The sequence below is a fragment of the Sturnira hondurensis genome, unplaced genomic scaffold (assembly GCF_014824575.4).
Source record: "Sturnira hondurensis isolate 20B ecotype Veracruz unplaced genomic scaffold, ASM1482457v3 Scaffold0013299, whole genome shotgun sequence".
Classification (NCBI taxonomy): domain Eukaryota; kingdom Metazoa; phylum Chordata; class Mammalia; order Chiroptera; family Phyllostomidae; genus Sturnira; species Sturnira hondurensis.
In genome coordinates, this window is record NW_028085930.1 from 2,035,458 (window position 1) to 2,057,553 (window position 22,096).

General features: G+C 45.8%; 1 protein-coding gene across 1 annotated transcript in view; it reads right to left on the reverse strand.

Moving 5' to 3' along the window:
• The window catches only part of ESYT3 (extended synaptotagmin 3), a 55,526-nt gene that overhangs the window by 4,884 nt on the left and 28,546 nt on the right, over positions 1-22,096 (reverse strand). The window contains exons 9-20 of the mRNA XM_037061197.1: positions 20,303-20,473; positions 19,530-19,612; positions 17,734-17,782; positions 17,166-17,255; positions 16,623-16,685; positions 16,446-16,508; positions 15,838-15,906; positions 15,184-15,270; positions 14,091-14,240; positions 9,290-9,786; positions 8,515-8,613; positions 7,894-8,025 (exon numbers count right to left, since the gene is read on the reverse strand). Coding sequence (XP_036917092.1) covers positions 7,894-8,025; positions 8,515-8,613; positions 9,290-9,786; positions 14,091-14,240; positions 15,184-15,270; positions 15,838-15,906; positions 16,446-16,508; positions 16,623-16,685; positions 17,166-17,255; positions 17,734-17,782; positions 19,530-19,612; positions 20,303-20,473 — 1,553 coding nt within the window. The remainder of the gene's footprint in view (positions 1-7,893; positions 8,026-8,514; positions 8,614-9,289; positions 9,787-14,090; positions 14,241-15,183; positions 15,271-15,837; positions 15,907-16,445; positions 16,509-16,622; positions 16,686-17,165; positions 17,256-17,733; positions 17,783-19,529; positions 19,613-20,302; positions 20,474-22,096) is intronic.

Sequence of the window (22,096 nt, forward strand, 5' to 3'; positions counted from 1 at the left end):
AATCCCTCCACTCCTTAACCTCCCCTTGCAGTCCACCCATACAGTCACAAAAGGCAATTTTTTCTTTTTTATGGCCAAATAGTATTCCATTGTGTAAATGTCCCACAATCGTTTTATCCATTCATACACTGATGGACACTTGGGCTACTTCCATATCTTGGTGATTGTAAATAACGCTGTAATGAACATAGGGGTGCTTATGTTCTTTCGAATTAGTGTTTTGGGTTCCTTCAGATACATTCCCAGAAGTAAGATAGCTAGATCGAAAAACAGATCCATTTTTTAAAAAATTTTGAGCCCTGGCTGGTATAGCTCAGTGGATTAAGTGCTGGACTGCGAAGCAAAGGGTTGCTAGTCTGATTCTCAGTCAGGGAATGTGCCTGGGTTGCAGGCCAGGTCCCCTGTATGGGGGTGAGTGAGAGGCAACCACACATTGATGTTTCTCTCCCTCTCCTTCCCCTAAAAACAAAATATTTTTAAAAATTTTTGAGGTATCTCCATACTGCTTTCCACAGTGGATGCACCAGTCTGCATTCCCACCAACAGTGCAAAAGGGTCACATCCTCGCCAGCACTTGTTTGTTGATGTATTGATGGTAGCCATTCTGACGGGTGTGAGATGGTATCTTATTGTGGTTTTAATTTGAATTTCTCTTACGATTAGTGACATTGAGCATCTTTTCATATGTCTATTCATATGTCTATTGACCTGGAGAACATTATACTAAGTGAAGTAGCCTGTCAGCAAAAGACAAATACCATATGATCTCATTCATATGTGGAATCTAATGAATGAAGTGAACTAACAAGGAAAGTAGGGTTGAAAGGTTTTGATTACTGATTCAGTATCCATACTAGTAATTGGTGTATTCAGATTTCCTATTTTTTCATGATTGCCTTGATGTGTTTTATATTTCTAGGAATTTAACCATTTCTTCTAGGTTATTAAATCTTTGGGTATATAATTGTTCATTGTAGTCTTTTATGATCCTTTCTATTTCTGTGGTTATCCATTGTAATGCTTCCTCTTTCCTTTCTGGTATATTTATTTGAGTCCTTTTCCCTTGGTCAGTGTAGCTAAAGGTTTATCAGTTTTTTGGTGTTTTTTTTTTTTTTCAAAGAACCAGCTCTTAATTTCACTTTTCTAGCGTCCTTTTAGTCTTTATCTCATTCTCATCTTTTCTTCTGCTAACTTTGGTCTTTTTCTAGTTCCTTAAAGTGTAAAATTAGGTTCTTTGAGATTTTTCTTATTTATTGAGTTAGAGATTTATTGCTATGAATTTCCCTCTTAGGACTGTTTTTGCTGTACCCCATGAGTGTTTGTATGTTGCATTTTCATTTGTCTCAAGATATTTTAACTTGTCTTTCGATTTCTTTATCAACCCATTTGTTGTTCAATAGCAAGTTATATAATCTCCACACAAAAATTGATTTCTGAATTGGCAAGATATGGAAGCAGCCCTAGTGTCCATCAGTAGACAAGTGGATAACACAGCTGTAGGAGATTTACACAGTGGAATACTACTCACCTATAAAAAAGAAGAAAGTTTTACCCTTGGTGACAGTGTGGCTGGGCCTAGAGAACATTATGTTAAGTGAAATGAGCCAGTCAGAAAGACAAATACCATATGATTTCACTTCTATGTGGAATCTAATGAACAAACTGAGCTAACAAGCAAAATAGAGACAGACTCTTAGCAGGTTGACAGCTAAGGTTGAGGCAGGAGGGACTGAGCAAAAAGGACTCATGGACAATAGTGTGATTGTAGGAGGGGGAGAATAAGGGTGCTAAATGATAATGGAAAAAATACAATAAAAATGAAAGATTGATTTCTGATTTCATGTCATTTGGTTAGAGAAGATGCTTGATACAGTTTGTCTTTCTAAATTTATTAAGACTTGCTTTATGGTCTAACATCTATCCTGTGGAATGTTCCATCTGTACTTAAGAATGTGTGTTTGGCTGCTTTTGGATGGAATGTTTTGTATATATTTGTTAAGCCCAATTTTTCCTTACTGATTTTCCTGTCTTGGTGATTTATCTATTGATGAAACTGGAGTGTTAAAGTTCCCTACTATTATTGTATTGCTGTTTATTTCTTCCTTTTGGTCTGTTAATATTTGCTTTATATATTTAGGTGCTCCTATGTTGGGTTGATCCCTTTATCTCTTATTACAGTCTTTGTTTTAAAGTCTATTTTGTCTGATATAAGTATAGCTAACCCAGCTTGCTTTATTTTCTGTTTGTGTGGAATAGCTTTTGTGTGGAATAGCTTTTTATATCCCTTTGCCACTCTGTCTTTTGATTATTTGATTAAAGAATTTAGTTCATTTATATTTAATTATCGATGCTTATTTTGTTAAAATTTTTCTGGCTGTCTTATAGTTCTTCACTCTCTGTGTTTCTTTCTGATTTGATGATTTTCTTTAGTGGTATGCTTAGGTTCCTTTCTCTATCTTTTGTGTACCAACTATAGTTTTTGCTTTGTGGTCCCGATAGGCTTACATATAACAACTTACATTTAGAAAAGTCTATTTTAAGTTAAAAACTCAAAAATGAATGCATTGTAAAGCTCTATGGTTGTACTCTCTCACCCCACGTTTTGCTTGGACTGCCACATTTTACACCTTGTGTGTCCCTTAACTAATTATTATAACTATACTTACTTTTAACCTTGCTACAAGCTTTATAAGTGATTAATCCACTACCTACGTTATATGTTTACCTCTCTCCATAAGATTTAAACTTTAATGTATTTTCTTGTTACTAATCAGCACCCTTTCTTTTTAGCTTAAAGGAGGTTACCCTTTAACATTGCTTATAAGGCCAGTTTAGTGGTGATGACTTCCTTTAGCATTTGCTTATCTGGAAAACTTATCTGTCCTTCAGTTCTGAATGATAAGTTTGCCAGGTAATGTGTTCTTAGCTGGAAATATTTTTTCCTTTCAGCACTTTTAATTTATTGTGACTCTCCATTCTTACCTGCATAGTTTCTGCTGAAACTCTCAGTGCTTCCATTGTACAAGTTTTTTCTCTTGCTTTTAAGATTCTCTCCTTATCTTTGGACATTTTAATTATAATATGTGTGATATGGGTTATGTACTCACAAGAGGCCTCTGGATTCCTCCTAGGTTTAGGGTGGAGGTTACCAGGTCTACCTTCCAGACATATCTTGCGGACACAATTTTGAGAGAATTACTAACAGATTAGATTCATCAAAAATGTCAAACCTCTCTCCTTCCTTTGTTTCCACATAGCAATTTTGGCATCTTTTTATAATTCTGTCAGAGTTCTTTGATTGCAAAGTGTCTTTCTTGGGTGGCTCTAGAATGTAGGATAGTGCCTGGCATAAATTGTTCAGTTCAATTAAGTACTGAACAAATAAATTCTCTCACACTTTTTTGATAATGATAAACTGAAAGTATAGCTCTTGAAGGAATATATTAGTTCTTAGATTTGATCCAAAAAGGACTCAACTAAGTATATATTTAAAACAAATAGTTATTTGACTGCACATCATAAAGAGGGATAATTTATGAAAATAAAAACAAAAGGGGAGGTGGAAAAGGAATGAATTTGCACAGGTGAATGAGGATAAGCTACAAACAGAAGAAAAGGGACTATTGTAGGTATGAAACTTTTCATACATAAACCTAATGATAATTGATCACAAAACAGAACTCTGGAGCTGAGTTGTAACAAAAAAAAGAGGAAACCAAAAAAATCGTAGAATATCACCAAATTAAAATAGCCAACAGAAACACAAGGGAAAAGAAGCAATAGAGACAGAGAGCAACCAGGAAATGAAAGATAGAATGGCTGTAGTAAGTATACATGTATCAGTAATCACCAAATGTAAATGGACTGAACTTGCCAATCAAAAGGCACAGAATAGCAGGATGGATTTAAAAACAAGAACCAACTATATATTGCCTGCAGGAGATTCATCTTGGCTCAAAGTGAAGGGGTGGAAGGTAAGTGGCGCTGAGAGAAAAGTGTGTGTAGCAGCACTTCTATCATACAAAATAGATTTCATGATAAAAAAGGTAATTAGACAAAGATGGACATTTTATAATAAAAGGAAATTCTTCAAGAAGACTTAAAACTTATCAATATGTATACCCAGTCTGGGAGCACCAAAATATATAAAGCAATCACTAAGAGACCTAAAGGGAGAAACTGACAAAAATATAATTATAGTAGGAGACCTGAATACCCAGTTGATAGCAATTAGTAATAGATCATACAAACAAGATCAACAAAGAAATATATATCCAAATAGACATAAATATAGAACTTTCCATCCCAAAACTACACAATATACATTCTTCTCGAGTACACACAGAACATTCTGAAAACTAGACCATATGTGGAAAGACAAACTAATCTCAATAAATTTAAGAAGACTGAAGTACTTCCAAGTATATTTTCTGACCCACAACGGTACAAAACTAGAAATTAACTACAAGAAGAAAACTAGAAAAACAATGACTGTGGAGCTTCAGCAACATGCTACTGAACAACTATTGGGTCAAAGAAGAAGAGACAAAATATACTTAGAGACAAATGAAAATACAACATACCAAAATTTGGGGGGGGGGCGGTGCAGCAAAAGTGGTACTAAGAGGGAAGTTTATAGCATTATAGGCCTACCTCAGGAAACAATAAAAATCATAAACAACCTAACACTTGAAACAAAGTAATACAATGTCAACTGTAATTCAAAAATAAAATTTAAATAAAACTAATGTGTACACCTTAAAGAACTAGAAAAAGAACAATCCAAATATAATAGAAGGAACTAATAAAAATTACAGCAAAAAATAAATAATACCGAACAAAAAGATAGCAGGAAAGAAATCAATGAAACAAAGGGCTGGGTTTTTTTTAAAGATTTTTTAAAAGATTTTATTTATCTTTAGAGGGGAAGGGAAGTTGAGAAATATCAATGTATGGTTGCCTGTCGTGTGTTCCCTGCTGGGAACTGGCCTGCAACCCAGGCATGTGCCCTGACGGAATCAAACCGCTATCCTCTGGTTCACAGGCCTGCGTTCAATGCACTGAGCTACGCCAGCCAGGGCACAAAGAGCTGTGTTTTGTGTTTGTTTGTTTGTTTTTTTGAAAAAAGTAAAAATGGACAAACTTCTAGGTGGACTTGCTAAGGAAGAAAAGAGAAAAGACTCAAAATCAGAAAGAGAAGTTACACCACACAAATACAAAGTATTATACAAGACTACTATGAAAGGGTATAAGCCACCAAATTTGATAACCTAGAACAAATAGACAAATTCTTAGAACTGTGTTACCTTCCTAGATTGAAGGTAACTAGAAACCTAGTTCTTCATGAAGAACTAGAAACCCTGAATAGACTGATCACTAGTAAGGAAACTGAAACAGTAATCAAAAACCTCCCAATGGAACAAAAGTCCAGGACCAGATGGCTTCAGTGGTGAATTCTACCAAACAGAAGTTTAAATACTTGGCCTCAAACTTTTCCAAAAAATTGAAGAAGATGGAATACTTCATTACTCATTTTGTGAGTCCAGCCTTACCCTGATGCCAAAACCAGAGAAGGACAACACAAAAAAAGAAAATTACAGACCAATATCTCAGATGAATATAGATGCAAAAATTCTAAACAAAAGTGATTAATATGTCACAATCGAGTGGAGCTCATTGCAGGGATTCAGGACGGTTCAACACACACAAACCAATCAGTGTGATAGACCCCATTAACAAAATGAAGGGTCAAATCAATAGATGCACAAAAAGCTTTGACAAGATACAACATCCATTTATGATAAAATGTGTATAGAAGGAAAGTACCTCAACATGATGCCCTGTGTAACAGATTCTCAGATAATATATCAATGGTGAAAAACAGAAAGCTTTTCATCTAAGATCAGGAACAAAGATGCCACTCTCGTCACTGTTAAACAGAGTACTGGAAGTCCTGGCAAGAGAAATTAGGCAAGAAAAAGATATACAGGGTGAGACAAAAGTAGGTTTATAGTTGTATGTGAAACAGTTTATTCTTGTATTATTTATTGTTTTCCACATGAACTGTAAACCTACTTTTGCTTTACTCTGTAAAAGGCATCAAAATTGTGAATGAAGAAATAAAATGGTCACTATTTGCAGATGACATGATTCTCTATATAAAAAAACCCTATTTCACAAATTATTAGAAATAATAAAGTTGTAGAATACAAAATATACAAAAATTTGTTATATTCCTATACACTATCAATGACAAAGCAGAAGGAAAAATGAAGAAAACAATTTACAACTGCAAGAAGAAGGAGAAAATAGCTACAAATAAACTTATCAAAAGAAGTGAAGCCCTGGCTGGTGTAGCTCAGTGGATTGGGCACAAGCCTGCGAGCCAGAGGATCGCGGTTCGATTCCCAGTCAGGGCACATGCCTGGGTTGCAGGCTGGTTCCCTGCAGGCCAGTTCTCAGCAGGGGATGTATGAAAGGCAACCATACATTGACATTTCTCTCCCTCTCTCCTTCCCCTCTAAAGATAAATAAAAAATCTTTAAAAAAAAGAAGTGAAAGACCTTTACACTGAAAACTACAAGACACTGGTGAAGGAAACTGAAGAAGACGTAAAGAAATGTAAAATTATTCCATCTTCATGGTTTGAAAGAATTAACTGTATTAAATGAACATATTACCTAATACAGTATATAAATTTAATGCACTCCCTATGAAAATGCCAATGGCATTTCTCACAGAAATAGAACAAAAAATCCTAAAAATTTGTGTGGAACAAGAGATCCTGAACAACCAAAGCAATCCTGAGAAGATAGAACAAAGCCAGAGGTATCACACTCCCTGGCTTAAAATTATACTACAAAGCTACAGTAATCAAAATAGTATGGTAGTGGCAGACAAAAAGACTCACAAACCAATGCAACAGAATTGAGAACTCAGATAAAACCACATGTATTTGGGCAACTAATTTTTGACAAAGGAGTCAAAAACACAATAGAGAAAGGGAATTCTCTTCAATAAATGGTGCTAAGAAAACCAGAAAGCCACATGCAAAAGAGTGAAACTAGGCTGCTGATACCATACACAAAAATTAACTCAAAATGGATTAAAGACTTGACTATAAGACCTGGAACAGTAAGATACATAGCAGAAAACATAGGCATTAGACTTACAGACTTGGATATCAGAGGAGTCTTTGGGAATTTGATCCCAAAGCCAAGAGAAGTAAAATCTAAAATGAGTAGTTATTCCAAGATACAAGGAAACCAGAATTATCAGGTATATCTTTCTAAACTGGCTAGAAATGTCCTCCCAGGATCCTGAAGCAGAAAGAAGCAATGATGAGATTTTGGCTTCCGTACCTTGAAGTCAACTTGCAACCAAGAATAAAAACATTTAGGATAAGACTTGCCACCACAGAGCCATCAAAAACAAGCAGTGCCCCTAGGATATGGGAGGGCATCTGTTTCACCTCCCCCCGAGGCTTTGTTGCAGGAGAAAGGACAGGCCAAAGAGCTTGCAGCTTTGGAGGAAATTTTAGGCCCTTAGGTTCACAGTATATTTATTAACTGCTGCTTTACCACAGATTCAAAGAAAATATATTTGACCAGATTCAAATTATTTTACTGCCAAAGAGGCTTCGTTGAAAGAGAAAGGGTATGGAACACTATCACGGAAACTTTTAGCCCTATGAGCAAGGAAAGAGTTAGCTGTTTTGCTAAACTGCCCAGCAGTCCTTGTCTTCCACTCAAGTACACAGAAGCTACATGAAGGCATAGACTGCGTTGTCCTAGTCAGCCCTAACCCTTCCCGTGGCCTGGCAGACTGCCAGGTACACAACAGCTGCTTGTTGCATGGACAGGACACTGCAGGCAGGCCAGCTGGCCCACTTACGTCTCATCAAACAGGGGTTCCAGGGTCCTCCGCTTCACTGAGGTCTTCTTACGACTTGCCCACCTCCTTTCTGGCAGCAAGTAGACTCGAACGTAAGGGTCAGCTCCACTGCTGGTACAGGGTGTCAGGTTTCTGAAGGAAAAAAGGTCCTGGTTTTCAAACATTGAAAATACTCATTTGGAGAAGGCTGTACTAGCCATTCAGCTTTAGATGGCCATGAGGACAAAAGTGCCCCCTAGTCTCAATGATAACAGAAGTCTGTAGAATTTGGAGGACAAAACATTGTTTCGAAACCGTGCATTTTTGGAAAGTTCGGAGTAGAGCCAAGTACTTTCCACCTAAAGGAAGTTGATTCCCACTTGAGAAAATGGACTGGCTCCCGCCACCCCAGACAGTTTGGCAGTGCTTACGTGGCAGCAAAGCCCTTGGCTCTGGAGCCCACCAGCACCCGTGAGGTCCTTGTCACTCACAGCATGACAGCCTTCAAAGCTCCCTCCTCCTCACTCTATTATTTGTCTACCCAAGGGCTGCCCAACCCTGCCATTGTTCAAGTGTCCCCACTCTGACTTTTGGTCACCTGATGTTCCCAAAGGACCTTTCCTGGCCCCAGCATCCCTGTACCTGCAGCCGTTGACTAGCACGCTGAGGCAGCGCCGCAGACACACGTAGCGCACGGTGAGCTGAATCTCACCCAGCCTCCGCTGCCAGAGGTCCCTGCCTCTGTAAAGAAAGGGCGTGTCACTTGTTACTGTTACAAGTGTTGGCCTCTCCCCCAACCTCTAAGACAGAGCATGTCCTGCGTTCAGAACATGTGGGTTAATTTAAAAATTCTTCAGTTGGAAGTCAGTTCCATCCAGCATTCTCATTACCCTACTTTACCACAGGACAAGCATGAAGCCTGGAGTGGGATCTGCTTTTATATTATGATTTCTGTGGACCTTAGGTGAGTTATTTGACCTTTAGTACAGTGAGGTCTATTTCAAAAGGTTATTGTAAGATCAAGTTAAATCACATAACGTGATAAGCCTGTGGTAAACACTTAAGTGGCAGTCATTGATTGCATAATTCCATATTCTAAACTTCCCCTATTGTATCAATATAACTCTTTAGAATTTAGGAAGGTTTTCTCCTGTAAGGAGACTTACCAGCCAAGTCCAAGGTCTCTCACAGTTGGTGTATAGCTAGAGCCACATGCTCCATGGTGCCCACATGCTCCATGCCCCCCTCCCCCATCCCAGCCTGTGTGCTCTCTACCACACTGTGCTGCCTCTCATAAAGCCATTCTGTGAAAAACCAGAGGTTGAACAGAAAAGCCAGTTCACAGGTACTTTTCTGTCCAGGGAGTTATTTTCCATGCAGGTGAGTTTTAGAGAAGATTAAGCAGAGAAGTGCATACTCAATGCTGAGGCTGATATCTGTCAGGTCAAAGCAGGAGTTGGCCAGGGAGTTGAGCGAGGACATGCTGGGAGCCAGCCTCGTGGGCTGCCATGCGAATGGGGAGATGGGGTATTTCATGGGTCTGGGTGACTTGATGGGCCCTGGAGAGTGGGGGCCTGGGACAGTCAGGAAGATGGTGGGCGCACTCTTCTTCTCCCCCATGGGCTCACAGAAACCTTTGGCATTGTCCTTGCCTTTCGGCTCTGGACCTGCCTCTTGGGGTGTGGGCTCGGTGGCAGCAGTAGTGGCACTGGTTGCTGTCATGGTGCTCTTGGATGCTTCCTTGAGGTCAGAAGCCAGGTCTGGGGGGCATGGTAAGTCTACAGGGCCCTCTTCCTGGGGTGGGGCTTTGGGGCCTTGGTCGGTGGCCACCTTCTTAATGAACAGAGGGCCTTTCTTTAGGGCTTCGGGTCCTGTGTACGGGCTCCCCATCTCTCGTTCTTCCACACGTAGGAACTGCAAGCAGATGACAGGGACGTTTATGGGCTGGGCCCACCACTCCCATTTTCTCCTCCTCTGTTCTCACCTTAACCTCTAGGAAAGGGTTCTTCTCCCTTACTTCTGGGAGGAAGAGTTTTCTCAAACTCTCATTTTCTTCCTATCAACCCAATGTAATTTTGCCCCTAGACCATATTTTCCTTAACCTTTCTCTGACCTTGACCCGCTCTGACCAGTGCTTCTCTATCTTTTCCTTTCTCCTGCCTCACTAGTGGGTCTTCCTGAAGACTTCCTCCTGGTCCCTTCTCTCTGTGTTCATACTGGCTACAGGAGACCTGGCCACTCTCGGCAGGCACTGTCCCTCTGTGCAGAGGGCTCCCAGAGCCACACCTTCGGTCTTGTCCTCACCTTTATCTCATATCTGTCACCAGCTACCGTCTAGAAATGATTGTCTACCAGCTGTCACCTCATTCACCACTGCTTTCCTTAAAATGTGTTTCCTGGCCAGACACACTTCTATGGTCCTGGCACCAAAGTTTCAAACCTCAGCCATTGCGCTTCTCCTTTCCTTTCCCCCCACATTCATTCAGTATCAGGACCTTCCTGCAGGCCTCCACTGCCAGTGACATAGTGGTTAAAATATCCTGGAAATCATCTTGTTAGGAATGCCCCAATAAAATAAACATCCTTTTAAATACATAGCCAAATTCACAAGAAAGTAAGTAAAATTTATAGGGTTTAAAAGGATAAAACTAAAAAGTAATGGTTAAGCTTTCCTAAGAGTCATTTATCAACCTTGGAATCCAAGGAATTAGGAGAAGAGGCCTTGGTCAATGCGAGGCTGGGGATGGAAGGAGGACCTATGAAGATGCAATCTCGTTAGGGAAAAGTAGTGTAGGGTGAACGTTCCACCCACCAGCACAGAATGATGGCCAGAACCGTATCTGTCTCAGCCTGAACTCTGGCTGGAGGAATAAAGTCTCTCCTAAGAAGAGGACACCTTATAGGTTTCTCATATGCATTATGTTGTCCCATATGAATTTATACTAGTTGTGGTATCTTGAAACCCTAAGTTAAAAAGCATAAAAACCAGCCAAGATGGAGGCATAGGTGGAAATACTGTGCCTCCTTGCACAACCAAAATTAAAGACAACAACGATTTAGAAACAAAAACAACCAGAACAGACAGAAAATTGAACTCTATGGCAGTCCGACAACCATTCAACCAGACCGGTAAGGGGCAAAGTCGGTGGCCAGCAGGGAGGGGTAGAGGCAGGAAAAGGCGGTGGCTGCCAGACACAGGAGCACAGGCAGTGTGGGACTGACCACAGTCACACAATTATGTCCAGATAAACTAGGCAGAAACAGGCAGTGAGACAGACTGTGCACCCCAGGGCTCCAGGGTTGGGAAGTAAAGCCTAAAAGCAGCAATTGGAAAGGTGCCAGGAGAGACTCCCAGCCTCACAGGAGAATTTGTTGGAGAGGCCCACAGGGTCTAGAATGTACACAAGCCCACCCACCCAGGAACCAGCACCAGAAGGGCCCAATTTGCTTGTGGGAAGCAGCAGAGGGGACAAATTCGGCAGAGTGGAGCAAGCGCCACTGTTCCCTCTCTGACCCTTCCCCCACATACAGTGTCACAGTCCAGGGACTGGGTTGCCCTGCCCTGGTGAACACCTCAGGCTCCACCCCTCACTACATAACAGGCATGACCTGACCAAAAAATTATGGCTCAAACAGAAGAAAAAATCAAAGCTCCAGAAAAAATACAACTAAGTGATGAAGAGATAGCCAGCCTATCAGATGCAGAGTTCAAAGCACCAGTGATCAGGATGCTCACAGAATTGGTTGAATTTGGTTGCAAATTAGATGAATAAATGAAGGCTATGCTAAATGAAATGAAGGAAAATGTACAGGGAACCAATAATGATGGGAAGGAAACTGGGACTCAAATCAATGGAGTGGACCAGAAGGAAGAAAGAAACAACCAAACAGAAAGCAATGAAGAAACAAGGATTCAAAAAAATGAGAAGCTTAAGAACCTCCAGGACATCTTTAAATGTTCCAACATCTGAATTATCGGGGTACCAGAGGGGAAGAGGAAGAGCAACAAGTAGAAAAGTTATTTGAACAAATAATAAAGGAGATTATCTCCTTTCCCAATCTGGCAAAGAAAATAGACCTCCAGGAAGCTCAGAGTCCCAAAGAAGGTGGACCCAAGGAGGAACACACCAAGGCACACCATCATTACATTAGCCAAGATTAAAATGAAGGAGAGAATTCTAGAAGCAGCAAGAGATAAGAGGACAGTCACCTACAAAGGAGTTCCCATCAGACTGTCAGCAGATTTCTCGAAAGAGACCTTACAGGCAAGAAGGGGCTGGACAGAAATATTCCAAATCATGAAAGGCAAGAAACTACACCCAAGATTGCTCTATCCAGCAAAGCTTTCATTTAGAATGGAAGAGCAGATAAAGTGCTTCTCAGATAAGGTCAAGTTAAAGGAGTTCTTCACCAAGCCCTTATTATATGAAATGTTAAAGGGATTTATCTAAGACAAGATAAAAAATATGTACAGTAAAATGACAGCAAACTCACAATCATTAACAACCACATCTAAAACTAAAACAAACTAAGCAAACAGAACAGGAACAGAACCACCGAAATGGAGCTCACATGGAGGGTTAGCAACAGGGGAGTGGGAGGAAGAGCAGGGGAGAAGGTACAGAGAATAAGTAGCATAGAGGTAGGTAGAAAATAGGGGGAAGGGCAAGAATTGTATGGGAAATGTAGAATCTAAGGAACTTGGGACACATGGACATGAATGAAAGGGGGGAATGGTGGGGGAGGGGTGTACAGGATGGAGGGGAATGAAGGGGGGAAATGGGACAACTGTACTGGCATAATCAATAAAATATATTAAAATGAAGGAGAGAATTCTAGAAGCAGCAAGAGATAAGGGGACAGTCACCTACAAGGCAGTTCCCATCAGACTGTCAGCTGATTTCTCAAAAGAGACCTTACAGGCAAAAAGGGGCTGGAAAGAAGTATTCCAAGTCATGAAAGGCAAGGACCTCCATCCAAGATTGCTCTACTCAGCAAAGCTTTCATTTAGAATGGAAGGGCAGATAAAGCACTTCTCGGATAAGGTCGAGTTTAAGGAGTTCTTCACCAAGCGTTTATAATATAAAATGTTAAAGGGACTTATCTAAGAAAGAAGATTTAAAAATATGAACAGTGAAAGGACAGCAAACTCACAGTTAACAATCACACCTAAAACAAAAGCAAACTACATGGAGAGCTAAAACAGAAGTGGAGCCACAGAAATGGAGATCACATGGAGGGTTAGTAACAGGGGAGTGGGATGAGGAGAGAAGGGGGGAAGGTACAGAGAATAAGTAGCATAGATGGTGGGGAGAAAGTAGACAGGATGAGGGCAAGAGTAGTATGGGAAATGTAGAACCTAAAGAACTTATCACACATGGACATGAACTGAAGGCGGGGAAGGGGGGAATGTGGGTGGGAAGGGGTGTGCAGGGTGGAGGGGAATGAAGGGAGAGAAATGGGACAACTGTAATGGTGTAATCAGTAAAATACATTATTTTTTAAAAAGCAGCATAAAAGAGAACCCAGGCTTGCAGTGCCCCTGAGGTTCTTGGCTGCAGCAACCACAGAGTCTCCTTGGAAGTGAACAGCCTCAATCCAGGTTACAAAGGAACACTGACCACATGTCTGCAGCCCAAGTTGCCAAACACAGAAATGAGTCACCATGAAAAATCATCAACAGGCACAACAAACAGCAAAATTGAACTGCCAGCATCTTCGTGTAACAGAATTAACAGGCCTACATTATATAAGTATTTTCAAATGATTAAAGGTGAAATACAAACATGAAAAGATTATCAAATACAACGCAAAAGATAAGCTGTATTTACAAATAAATTTAGGAACGAAAAACAGCCTTTGAAATACAGACCATGAACATGTTAAACAGCAGGTTAGGCCTAGCCAAAGAGTGGACTGGAAGAGATGCGAGGAAGAGAGAATGTAGCACAAAAAGATAAATGGAAAATATGAAGACGAGGTCAGGTCAAGACATGGAGGAGATAGATGAGAAGGTTCAGCATGGAAGGAGTTCTGGAAGGAAGGAGTAAAAGAATGGGAGAGGCAATACTTAATGAGATAATGGCTGACAATATTCCAAAACTGATGAAAAACAAGAATCCATCTCCTAGCTGCTTCCCAACATAGAGCAGGCACTTGGTGCTGGGGCTCCCCACAGCCTCCCTGCTGCCTCCCCTGGGGGCTGAGAGGAGAGTTACCCGAAGCACCAGTCGCATGGAGACGAGGCTGTCCAGGCCCGAGTGGTCCAGCTGAAAGCGCTGCTCGAGGGTCAGGTCGGCACAGGGGAGGATCTGGCACAGGGGCAGCTCCAGCACTCCCAGAGCGTACTCCTGGTCATCATCAAGCACCTGGGCAGAGGGCCGGTCACACCTGGAGAGTAACCACGCCCCACCCTCACCACCACCACCACTCTGTGGGCCCCAGCCAAGTCTAACTTCAGTTAAACATGTCCTGTGTTGCTATTGGCCTCTGGGCCTGTTCTGAAAACTGGGAGTGGGACCAGCTGCGGCCCCTGCCTTCATTCGGGAGGAGACAGACTTGGGTAGAGGCGATTATGGTCTGTGTGAGGTAGGTTAACCGCTCAGGGCCTGCCCCATGACGAGATGCCCAGACCACCCCCAAAGACCCCGGGGCTACCACTTGTTGGCTGTGAGGTCTTAGACAAGTCCTTGTTTAAGCCTCTGCTCTTGTGTAAAATAAAGATATTTCTCTTCTACAGATCTTTTGTGAAGATTAAATCTGTTTTTAAAAAATACATCATCATTGCCCTGGCTGGTGTCGCTCAGTTAGTTGGAGCATCATCCTGTGGACCAAAAGTTTGTGGGTTCGATTCCCAGTCAGGTCACATACCCAGGTTGTGGGTTTGATCCTTGTCCAGGCACGTGTGAGAGAGAGGGCAGCCAGTGATGTATGCGTCTCTCTCCCCTGCACCTCCCTCCCTCCCTCCCCCTTCCTCTCTTTAAAAGCAATGAAGAAAACATCCCCAGGTGAGGATTTTTTAAAAATCATTAATGTCCTGAGTAGATTTCAACACAGGCCACTCAGTGCTGTGTAACAACCAGAAAGACTCCTCCAGGGAGAGCCAAGGGACTTGAGGGTTTGTCCTTCCACAGCCTCTCACCCAGTGACCTGGGGCATTAGCCTCATTAAGATGCAGGGGCCCCAGCAGCCTCTCCCACACACAGGTGCTGACTTTCCTTCCAGGAGATTCTGCTGGGGCCCATTAGCGCTCCCACCCCTCCCGGCTTAGACGCGTCTCAGCTGGTTCCAGGAGCCCAACTTCAGGCCAACCTTGAGATGCAGCTGCTCGGATGTCACACTGTGTACAAAGAAGGAGAATGCCTGGCTCCAAACAGGGTCCTTGCTGCGGGGACAGGTCTGGGGACAGAAGAGGGAGAGTGCGCTAAAGGGCCCAGGTGGGCAGGATAACGGCGTGCACCCTCTGTTCCCACTCCAGCCCCCAGGCGCTGCTGGCGTCTTCTCTGTCTACCCAGGGGTCAGACCCCCACCATACATGTCTGCTTGTGGGAGGTGCCGGGGGGGGGGGGGCGGCCAGACTCAAAAGCAAAGAGAGCTTTGCCAAGAAGTTCTACCGGGGCTGAAAGTCATAAACAGTGCTCACTCGGAGGGGAGCATTTCTGCTGCTGGGCCGGGACTCCTGGTGGGGTGGCAGGAAGGCCATGGGCGTAGAGCCATCCCTGAGCTTGGACCCTAGTTCTGCTTTCTAGCATGTGCCCTTGGGAAAGTCACTGACCTCTGACCCTCAGATTCTTAACTATAAAACTATGTGTGAGGTTACTATGAAGACTAAATAAAATAGTATAAAGTGCCTAGAATGGGTCCTGGCAGCTACTTGGCATTCAATGTAAGCTAATTCTCTTGCTTCTCTCCCTGAGAAGGGTTGGGGCCCCCATTTCCTTACGGCAACACACTGAGCTGTCTTACCTTGCTTGTATGTGTCTTCTGGCCTACAGACAGCTTGACATAGGAAGAAGGGTCTCTGCTGACCTTATTCTGTGAGAGGGCAAATCCACAACAATGAGGATGGCGTCATCGGTGTCCGCTCAAGACACCACACCCCTACCCCTTCCCACCAGCCCTCGGGAGCATCAGTGGGACTTGGGGCCAGTCACTTCCCTTTGAGTGAAGACTACCTAGGGGCTCTGGGCCCCTGGGCCAATGTCACTGTGCGGGCACCTGCACAGGGCTGACTCCAGGGGCAGAGCTGGGCCTCTCTGGGATGATGGAGACACACAGGGTGGATTCAGTTTCCGGCTCCTCCCTCAGGCGTGTGACCCAGGCACTTAACTTTCTGGGGCATATTTGTAAAATGGCAGTGAAATGGGACACGGTCATAATGGGACAGGCACATGAATGTGGGGTCGAGTCGCCAAGCCTGGTGCGCGGCACACAGCAGTCTTGGTGACGGCAGCTCATCCTCCCCAGGCTGTGTCTGCACGGCCTGCGGCCCGGAACACGTGGCTGTGGTCACTCTGGGGAAAGGAGTTCGGACTTGCCCTCACTCCAGTTTCCAGCCACATACACACTCTTACCTTGGTAAATCTGGAGAGTTTTTTGGCTCGATACTCGCAATTCAAGTAGTCAAAAGGGCTCCTCTGTGGTACAAGAAGGGCAAAAGGGCACATTTGTGAACTTCCATTTCGAGTGAGTATTAGAAAGGGTTGGGCAAAAGGCAGGGCGTGTGTGACACTGACCAGGTCACCACTCACCGGCAGGTTGCAGGCGCTCTCCAGAAAGACCACGAGGATGGCAGTGGAAAGGCCAGCATGGTCCTGTGAGCAGACACAGACCCTCACTAGGTGCCCCCAGAACTGGCACACAGACCAGTTTGGGAAAGAAGGCTGTTCATGGCAGAAGGAAGCCAGCCAGCCCTCAGCACTGGCCATGAGATCCCTCACAACCCAGCTTGTCCAGGCTGCGACTCTGACTGCAGTGTGGTGGATTGAAGTCAAACACAGGGTGGCTTTTCCCTATAATCTGGGCTGACGGTCACTAACATGCAGCTTCTAAGGAGCCCAGTTTCCCTGAAGACGGCTGAGACTCTCCGTCCAGCTCTTGAGAGAGATCAGGAGCTGCCCTGTCAGGAGGCAGGGCTGCGGGACATTTCTCTAAAAGGTGGGGGCCTGAAGACTCAGCGTGTCAGGGCTCAGCTCCCTCCCTCCCTCCACACGCACATCCCACACATGACCAGCCCCACCACAGCCCCCACCCACCCCCACTTTCTGCTGGGGACTCCGAACCCCCATACTCACCTCAGTCAGAACTTCTGGGTCAGCGATCAGTGAAAGCCATTCCAGCCTCAGGTGCAGCCGCCCAGTGGTGGTGTCATTCAGGACAAACCACTGTGGGGAGACAAGGGAAAGAAAAGCTCGGGGAAAGGGCCAGTGAGGCGCTACTGACCCTCTGCGGGCAGCTCAGTTCTGGGACCTGGTGGAGCCCTAATAGAGGTGTCAGGGAAAGCGGCGACCAGCTCAGGCAGGGCGGACTTGGGGCTTGAGGGTCTAGGAGATGAGGTTACAGGACTGAAGTGCTACACTTCCGGTCGGAAAAACCCTCCTGCCCAGGCCCAGCCTGCCCTCCCCTGTATGTGACTGTGCCCTGCTGGAGGTCTTTGTTCTGTGGGTGTTTCCAGGAAGCTTCTTCCAACACAGGCCCCGGTGGGTCCCTTGGACCCGTCTGTGTCTGGCCCAGCTCTTGCCCCTGAAGGCTGGCACGTGTGGCTCAGCACAGAAGGGGCCATTTCATAGCACCAGGGGTGGTGCTGGGCTAAAACAACCTGCAGAGTTGTCCACGGGGAGGGGGTGCGAGCACCAACTCTACCTCATCCACCACTCTGTTCGCCAGGACATCCCCGAGGCAGATCTGCAGGCTGGAAGACACGGGGAGTGGGTTCAGCTCAGCTGCCAGGAGGCAAGCAGCAGGCTGCGTGGAGGCCCACCCTCGGAACTGCTGTCAAACATCCGAGTAGGGCCCTTGAGACAGGATCTAGTTCCTGCCAAGGAACCCCTCGGAGACGACCTTCAGCCCCAGCAGAGGAAGGACTGTCCAGCCATGAGTGCTGCGTCCCGGGCATGCTGCCTCCCCAGAGGGGAACAAGCAGACACTGCCGGACGCATCGGCTGCAGATTCTCAGTGATGGTGCTACTGGCACTTGAGTGGGATGGTTCTTCATTGTGCAAAACTGCCCGTGCATCGCAGGGACTCAGCCTCCCTGTCTGGGGCCCTCCGAATGCCAGTGACACCACCTCCTGCAGTCACTGCAACAACCACATGCCTCTCCAATCCCGAACTGCCCCCAGGCCTTCCACAGGACAGATGGCTGGCGGGGGTGTGAAAGGAGGCAGTGCCCACGTTCACAGCCTGCCTACCACCTCCCTGACTCCAGGCAGAGGGGAAATTAATTCTGTGTGACTGTTGGAAGTGTGCTTGAGCTTAGAAAAAGCTTGAAATGAGTTATCAAAAAACAGGAATCACAAGCCATACTTCAAATCTGCAACATTACAAAAGTTAAAACTTTTATTAAGGTGAGAAAAAAGATAAGCACCATTTGCTTGTGGGCTGTTTCTTAGGCTGTTGGATTGTGCTCCTCCCACTGTATTTTGTTATACTTTCTAAAATCCTGTGTTCGTGGGAACAAGCTGCAGGAGCATGAAGATTTGTGTAAAATCCTTTTTTTGCCTCCCAGTCCACCCGAGATGAGCAGTGTCAGCAGCCCACTGCATACCTTCCACACCTTTTCTTGTGCACACGCGCGCGCACGCACACACACACCCCCACCCCCACCCCCCAGGGTCCTCCCTGGAAAGGTGAACCAAACTGCACACAATGGCTCTCTCCCCCATCCTGAAACACAGCAGGTGCCCCCCAGGCCAACACGCACGGACCCCACTCATTTTTTAAAGCTGCAGAAGACTCGCTTGGCAATGGCAAATATATTCCAACATTCATCTGGTGTCCTCTGAGGCTGGACATTCAAATTGTTCTCAGCTTTTTTTTAAGTTCTCACTCAAGGATATATTTTATCAATGTTGAGAGAGTGAGGAAGGAGGGGGGAGAGTAACATGAATGTGAGAAACAGTGATTGGTTCCCTCCCATACACCTCCCGACTGGGGGTCCAACCCTCAGCCTTTTGGTGTGTGGGACAACGCTCCAACCAACTGAGCCACCCAGCCAGGGCGATTTCCAGCTTTGCTGTTTTGCCACCTCAGACAGTTCTGTGATACGCGTGTCAGGTATAGCTTGTACAGGGTCTGGAAGTGGGACTGCAGGACCAAGAGACGTAAGTTTACAGTTTTGACAGGCAGACCCCGCCAAGCCATGTCGGTCCTCACACAGCCAAGTTTCTGTGTTCTGCCCCAGTGAGTGGCCATGGTCCCTGACACTGGAGACCTGGTCACCAAGGCCAGCTCTGCCCCTGCCCACTGCTCCAACTGGGGACTCTGGGTATGTTACCAAGATCATAGAAAGCAGAGCCTATGGTATATAAACCTTGGAATCCTCTCTACCTCCAGGCCCCAGCCCAGGGCTGGACACTCGGGAGACATCTAGAAGGGAGGTTTGGAAGGCCCAGGGACAGAAGGCCCAGCACCCCCTCTCCCAGCTCAGCCCTCCTCACCTGCCCAGGAAGTCATCCCTGTCGGTATCCTCATCGTACAGGTCCACCTCCAGGTCTTGCCCAGGGACTTCGTACACTATGAACTGGAAGAAAAGAGAGGCAAGTTGACCTGCAGGCCACAGCAGCTGACGAAGCAGACCTCACACATCGCCCAGGGGGAGCTAAATTCCAGTTCCACCGTCTGCCAGCTTGGAGCCCCAGGAAGGTTCCTGCCCTTCTTGGTGCCTGGAAAACCTGTAAGAAGGGAGGGATGCCCTCCCCTGCAAGGTGCAGCGATTAGAAGCACCAGGTGCAAGCCCATGGCAGTGTGGGTGCTCGGGGGCAGTGGCTGCTGCATGTTCCGCATGGGGCTTGCATCTTCCAGAGCCCTTAACAGGCTCTGGGGCCAACCCTTCCCGTGGTAGGGGTTGTGGCTGAACTTAGGGAACAGCTTCAGGTTCCTGGCATCTGGCTCTGGCTGAGAGGATTGGGACAGAACTGCCTCTAGGAGGTTTTCTCTTTTACTCTGATTTGAAAACCCAACAGCGCAGCTGACTCTGGTGGGAAAGGGGTGTGGGAACTCATCTATGGGCTTTCCCTCCAGCAGGGCCACAGTGGCCCACCTCTGAGAGCCTGGTAGGTCTGCAAAGTGGGGTTGTGCCCAAGGCGCACTCCTGTGGCCCACTGTTGCCACACTGGCACTTGAGGGCGAGGTCCCTGTCTACACCCAGCTCAACCCAGAGTGGAGCCTGGAAAACATCTAAGTAGCTAATTGTGTCTGAGGAGACCCTCACCTCGAACATCTCATTCCAGGTCGGGTTCAGGTTCTTGTAGATAGTCTTGCTCCGGAAATGCTGCAGGCCAATGCTCACCTTGGCATAGGGGTCTGACTTGCCTCGGATTCCTAGGAAGTGGTCCATCTGGGCCAGCTTCTCTGCCTCCAGCAAGTGGACTCTGATCACCCCCTGGAAAAGGCCCAGCCCAAAGCTCACCACTGCTCCCCGGGCTGCACCAGCCCTCAAGGCCCACAGTACCAGAGGTAAAGCCACCAGACATCACCCTAGCCCAGCTCACCCTCTCCATGGTCTGGACAGAGAGACAGCAGTCTCCTGGCCAGGGCCATGCAGCACGTGATGGCAGGGCCCAGGGCCCTGTGCACTGTGCTACGAGGCCCCACCCACACTGCTGGCCACCCAAGCCTGCCAAGTGAATGGCTTATCCAACTCCAGCCATTTCCTTCTGTGCCAACTACCATGCCCAACCCAGCCCCCTGAGAAGGTCTCCTCCTGTATTCAGCCCCTCACTGTATTCAGCCCCTCACTGTAACCTACACGTAGACTGACTTCCAGGGTCATTTCTTCCCGGTACCGAGGTGTAGACAGCCCTGGGGCCACTGCTCGCTGCTAGCAGTGGGTTTCTGTGCCCACAAAGGCCCCAGCACATTCTGTGCTGTGTCTTAAGGCAGGACAGAGCCAAGAACTGGGGAGAAAATGCAGTTTAGGGGCTAGTAGCCTTCCTGCCTAGAATTATTATTTTTTATTGTAAGTACATATGCATTTTCCCTTTGAGCCAGCAATCAATCCCATTTCTAGCCCTAAAGGCATACTGCAAAAATATAAAAAGATGTTGCAAGGCTCTTTATGACAGTATATTGAGCAAAAACCAGACATGACTCAACTGTCAATCGAGAGCCAGTGAAAACAGAGCAGCCGTCAGAATGAGGAAGGGCCCGCCGACACGGTCGTGGGCAATCTGCACGACGCCCGACCTGAATCAAGGCAGGAGACCTGGATGTGCACCCACCCACCATGTGGGATCCAGCACACAGCAGCACGTGCACAGGGCTGCTCGTGCTGGAAAACAAATGGTGGCGACAGCGGAAGGACAAACCATTACGTACAGGGGGAAGGTGGAGACTAGGTGGAGGGACAAGGGATAGAAGCCAAACTCCTTAAAATGTAATTTGTTTCGTTATATTGGACTTTGGAAGCATGCACATGTTTTTTACCTGATTGCAAAAGGAAGTTAAGGTAAAAACTAAACCCTAAAAATAGAGAAAGGACTGGAACAAATCAATGTAAATATTCGTGGGCAGTTGGTGTCGCATGCAGAGGACCTATTCCTAGAGAGTTTGAAGAGCAGCCACTTGACAGTGCAGTTTGAGTGGGATACGCCCCAGGAATGACGTTTTTAGTAGTTACGATGTAGGCAGTGGTGCTGTATTGTTACTCTGAGACTGCCCAACCCGTAGTGTGGGGTGGAGCCCGGGCACCATTATGGGAAGGCCGAGAGGACGTGTGTGTTCCCTCGCTGGCTGGCCCCTCGACCCTGCATGGCCTCCGTAGGCTGATGCCATACTGGTGCTGATGGTGAAAAGGGCACTTGCTCCTCTCCTGAGGCCCTGACTCCCAGCCCAGGGGGCTCTGGGCCATGGCCAGGGCACCTTCTGTAGGGAGACCACATGACTGTCCTCAGGGGCCTCCCTAGCTGGACCCAGGATGGAGGGGGCAGTAGTGCCGAGCACCCAAGAAAGCCCCACATCTGGCCCTACTGAACATCTCCTTCCCAGTAGACCCCAAGGATGGAGT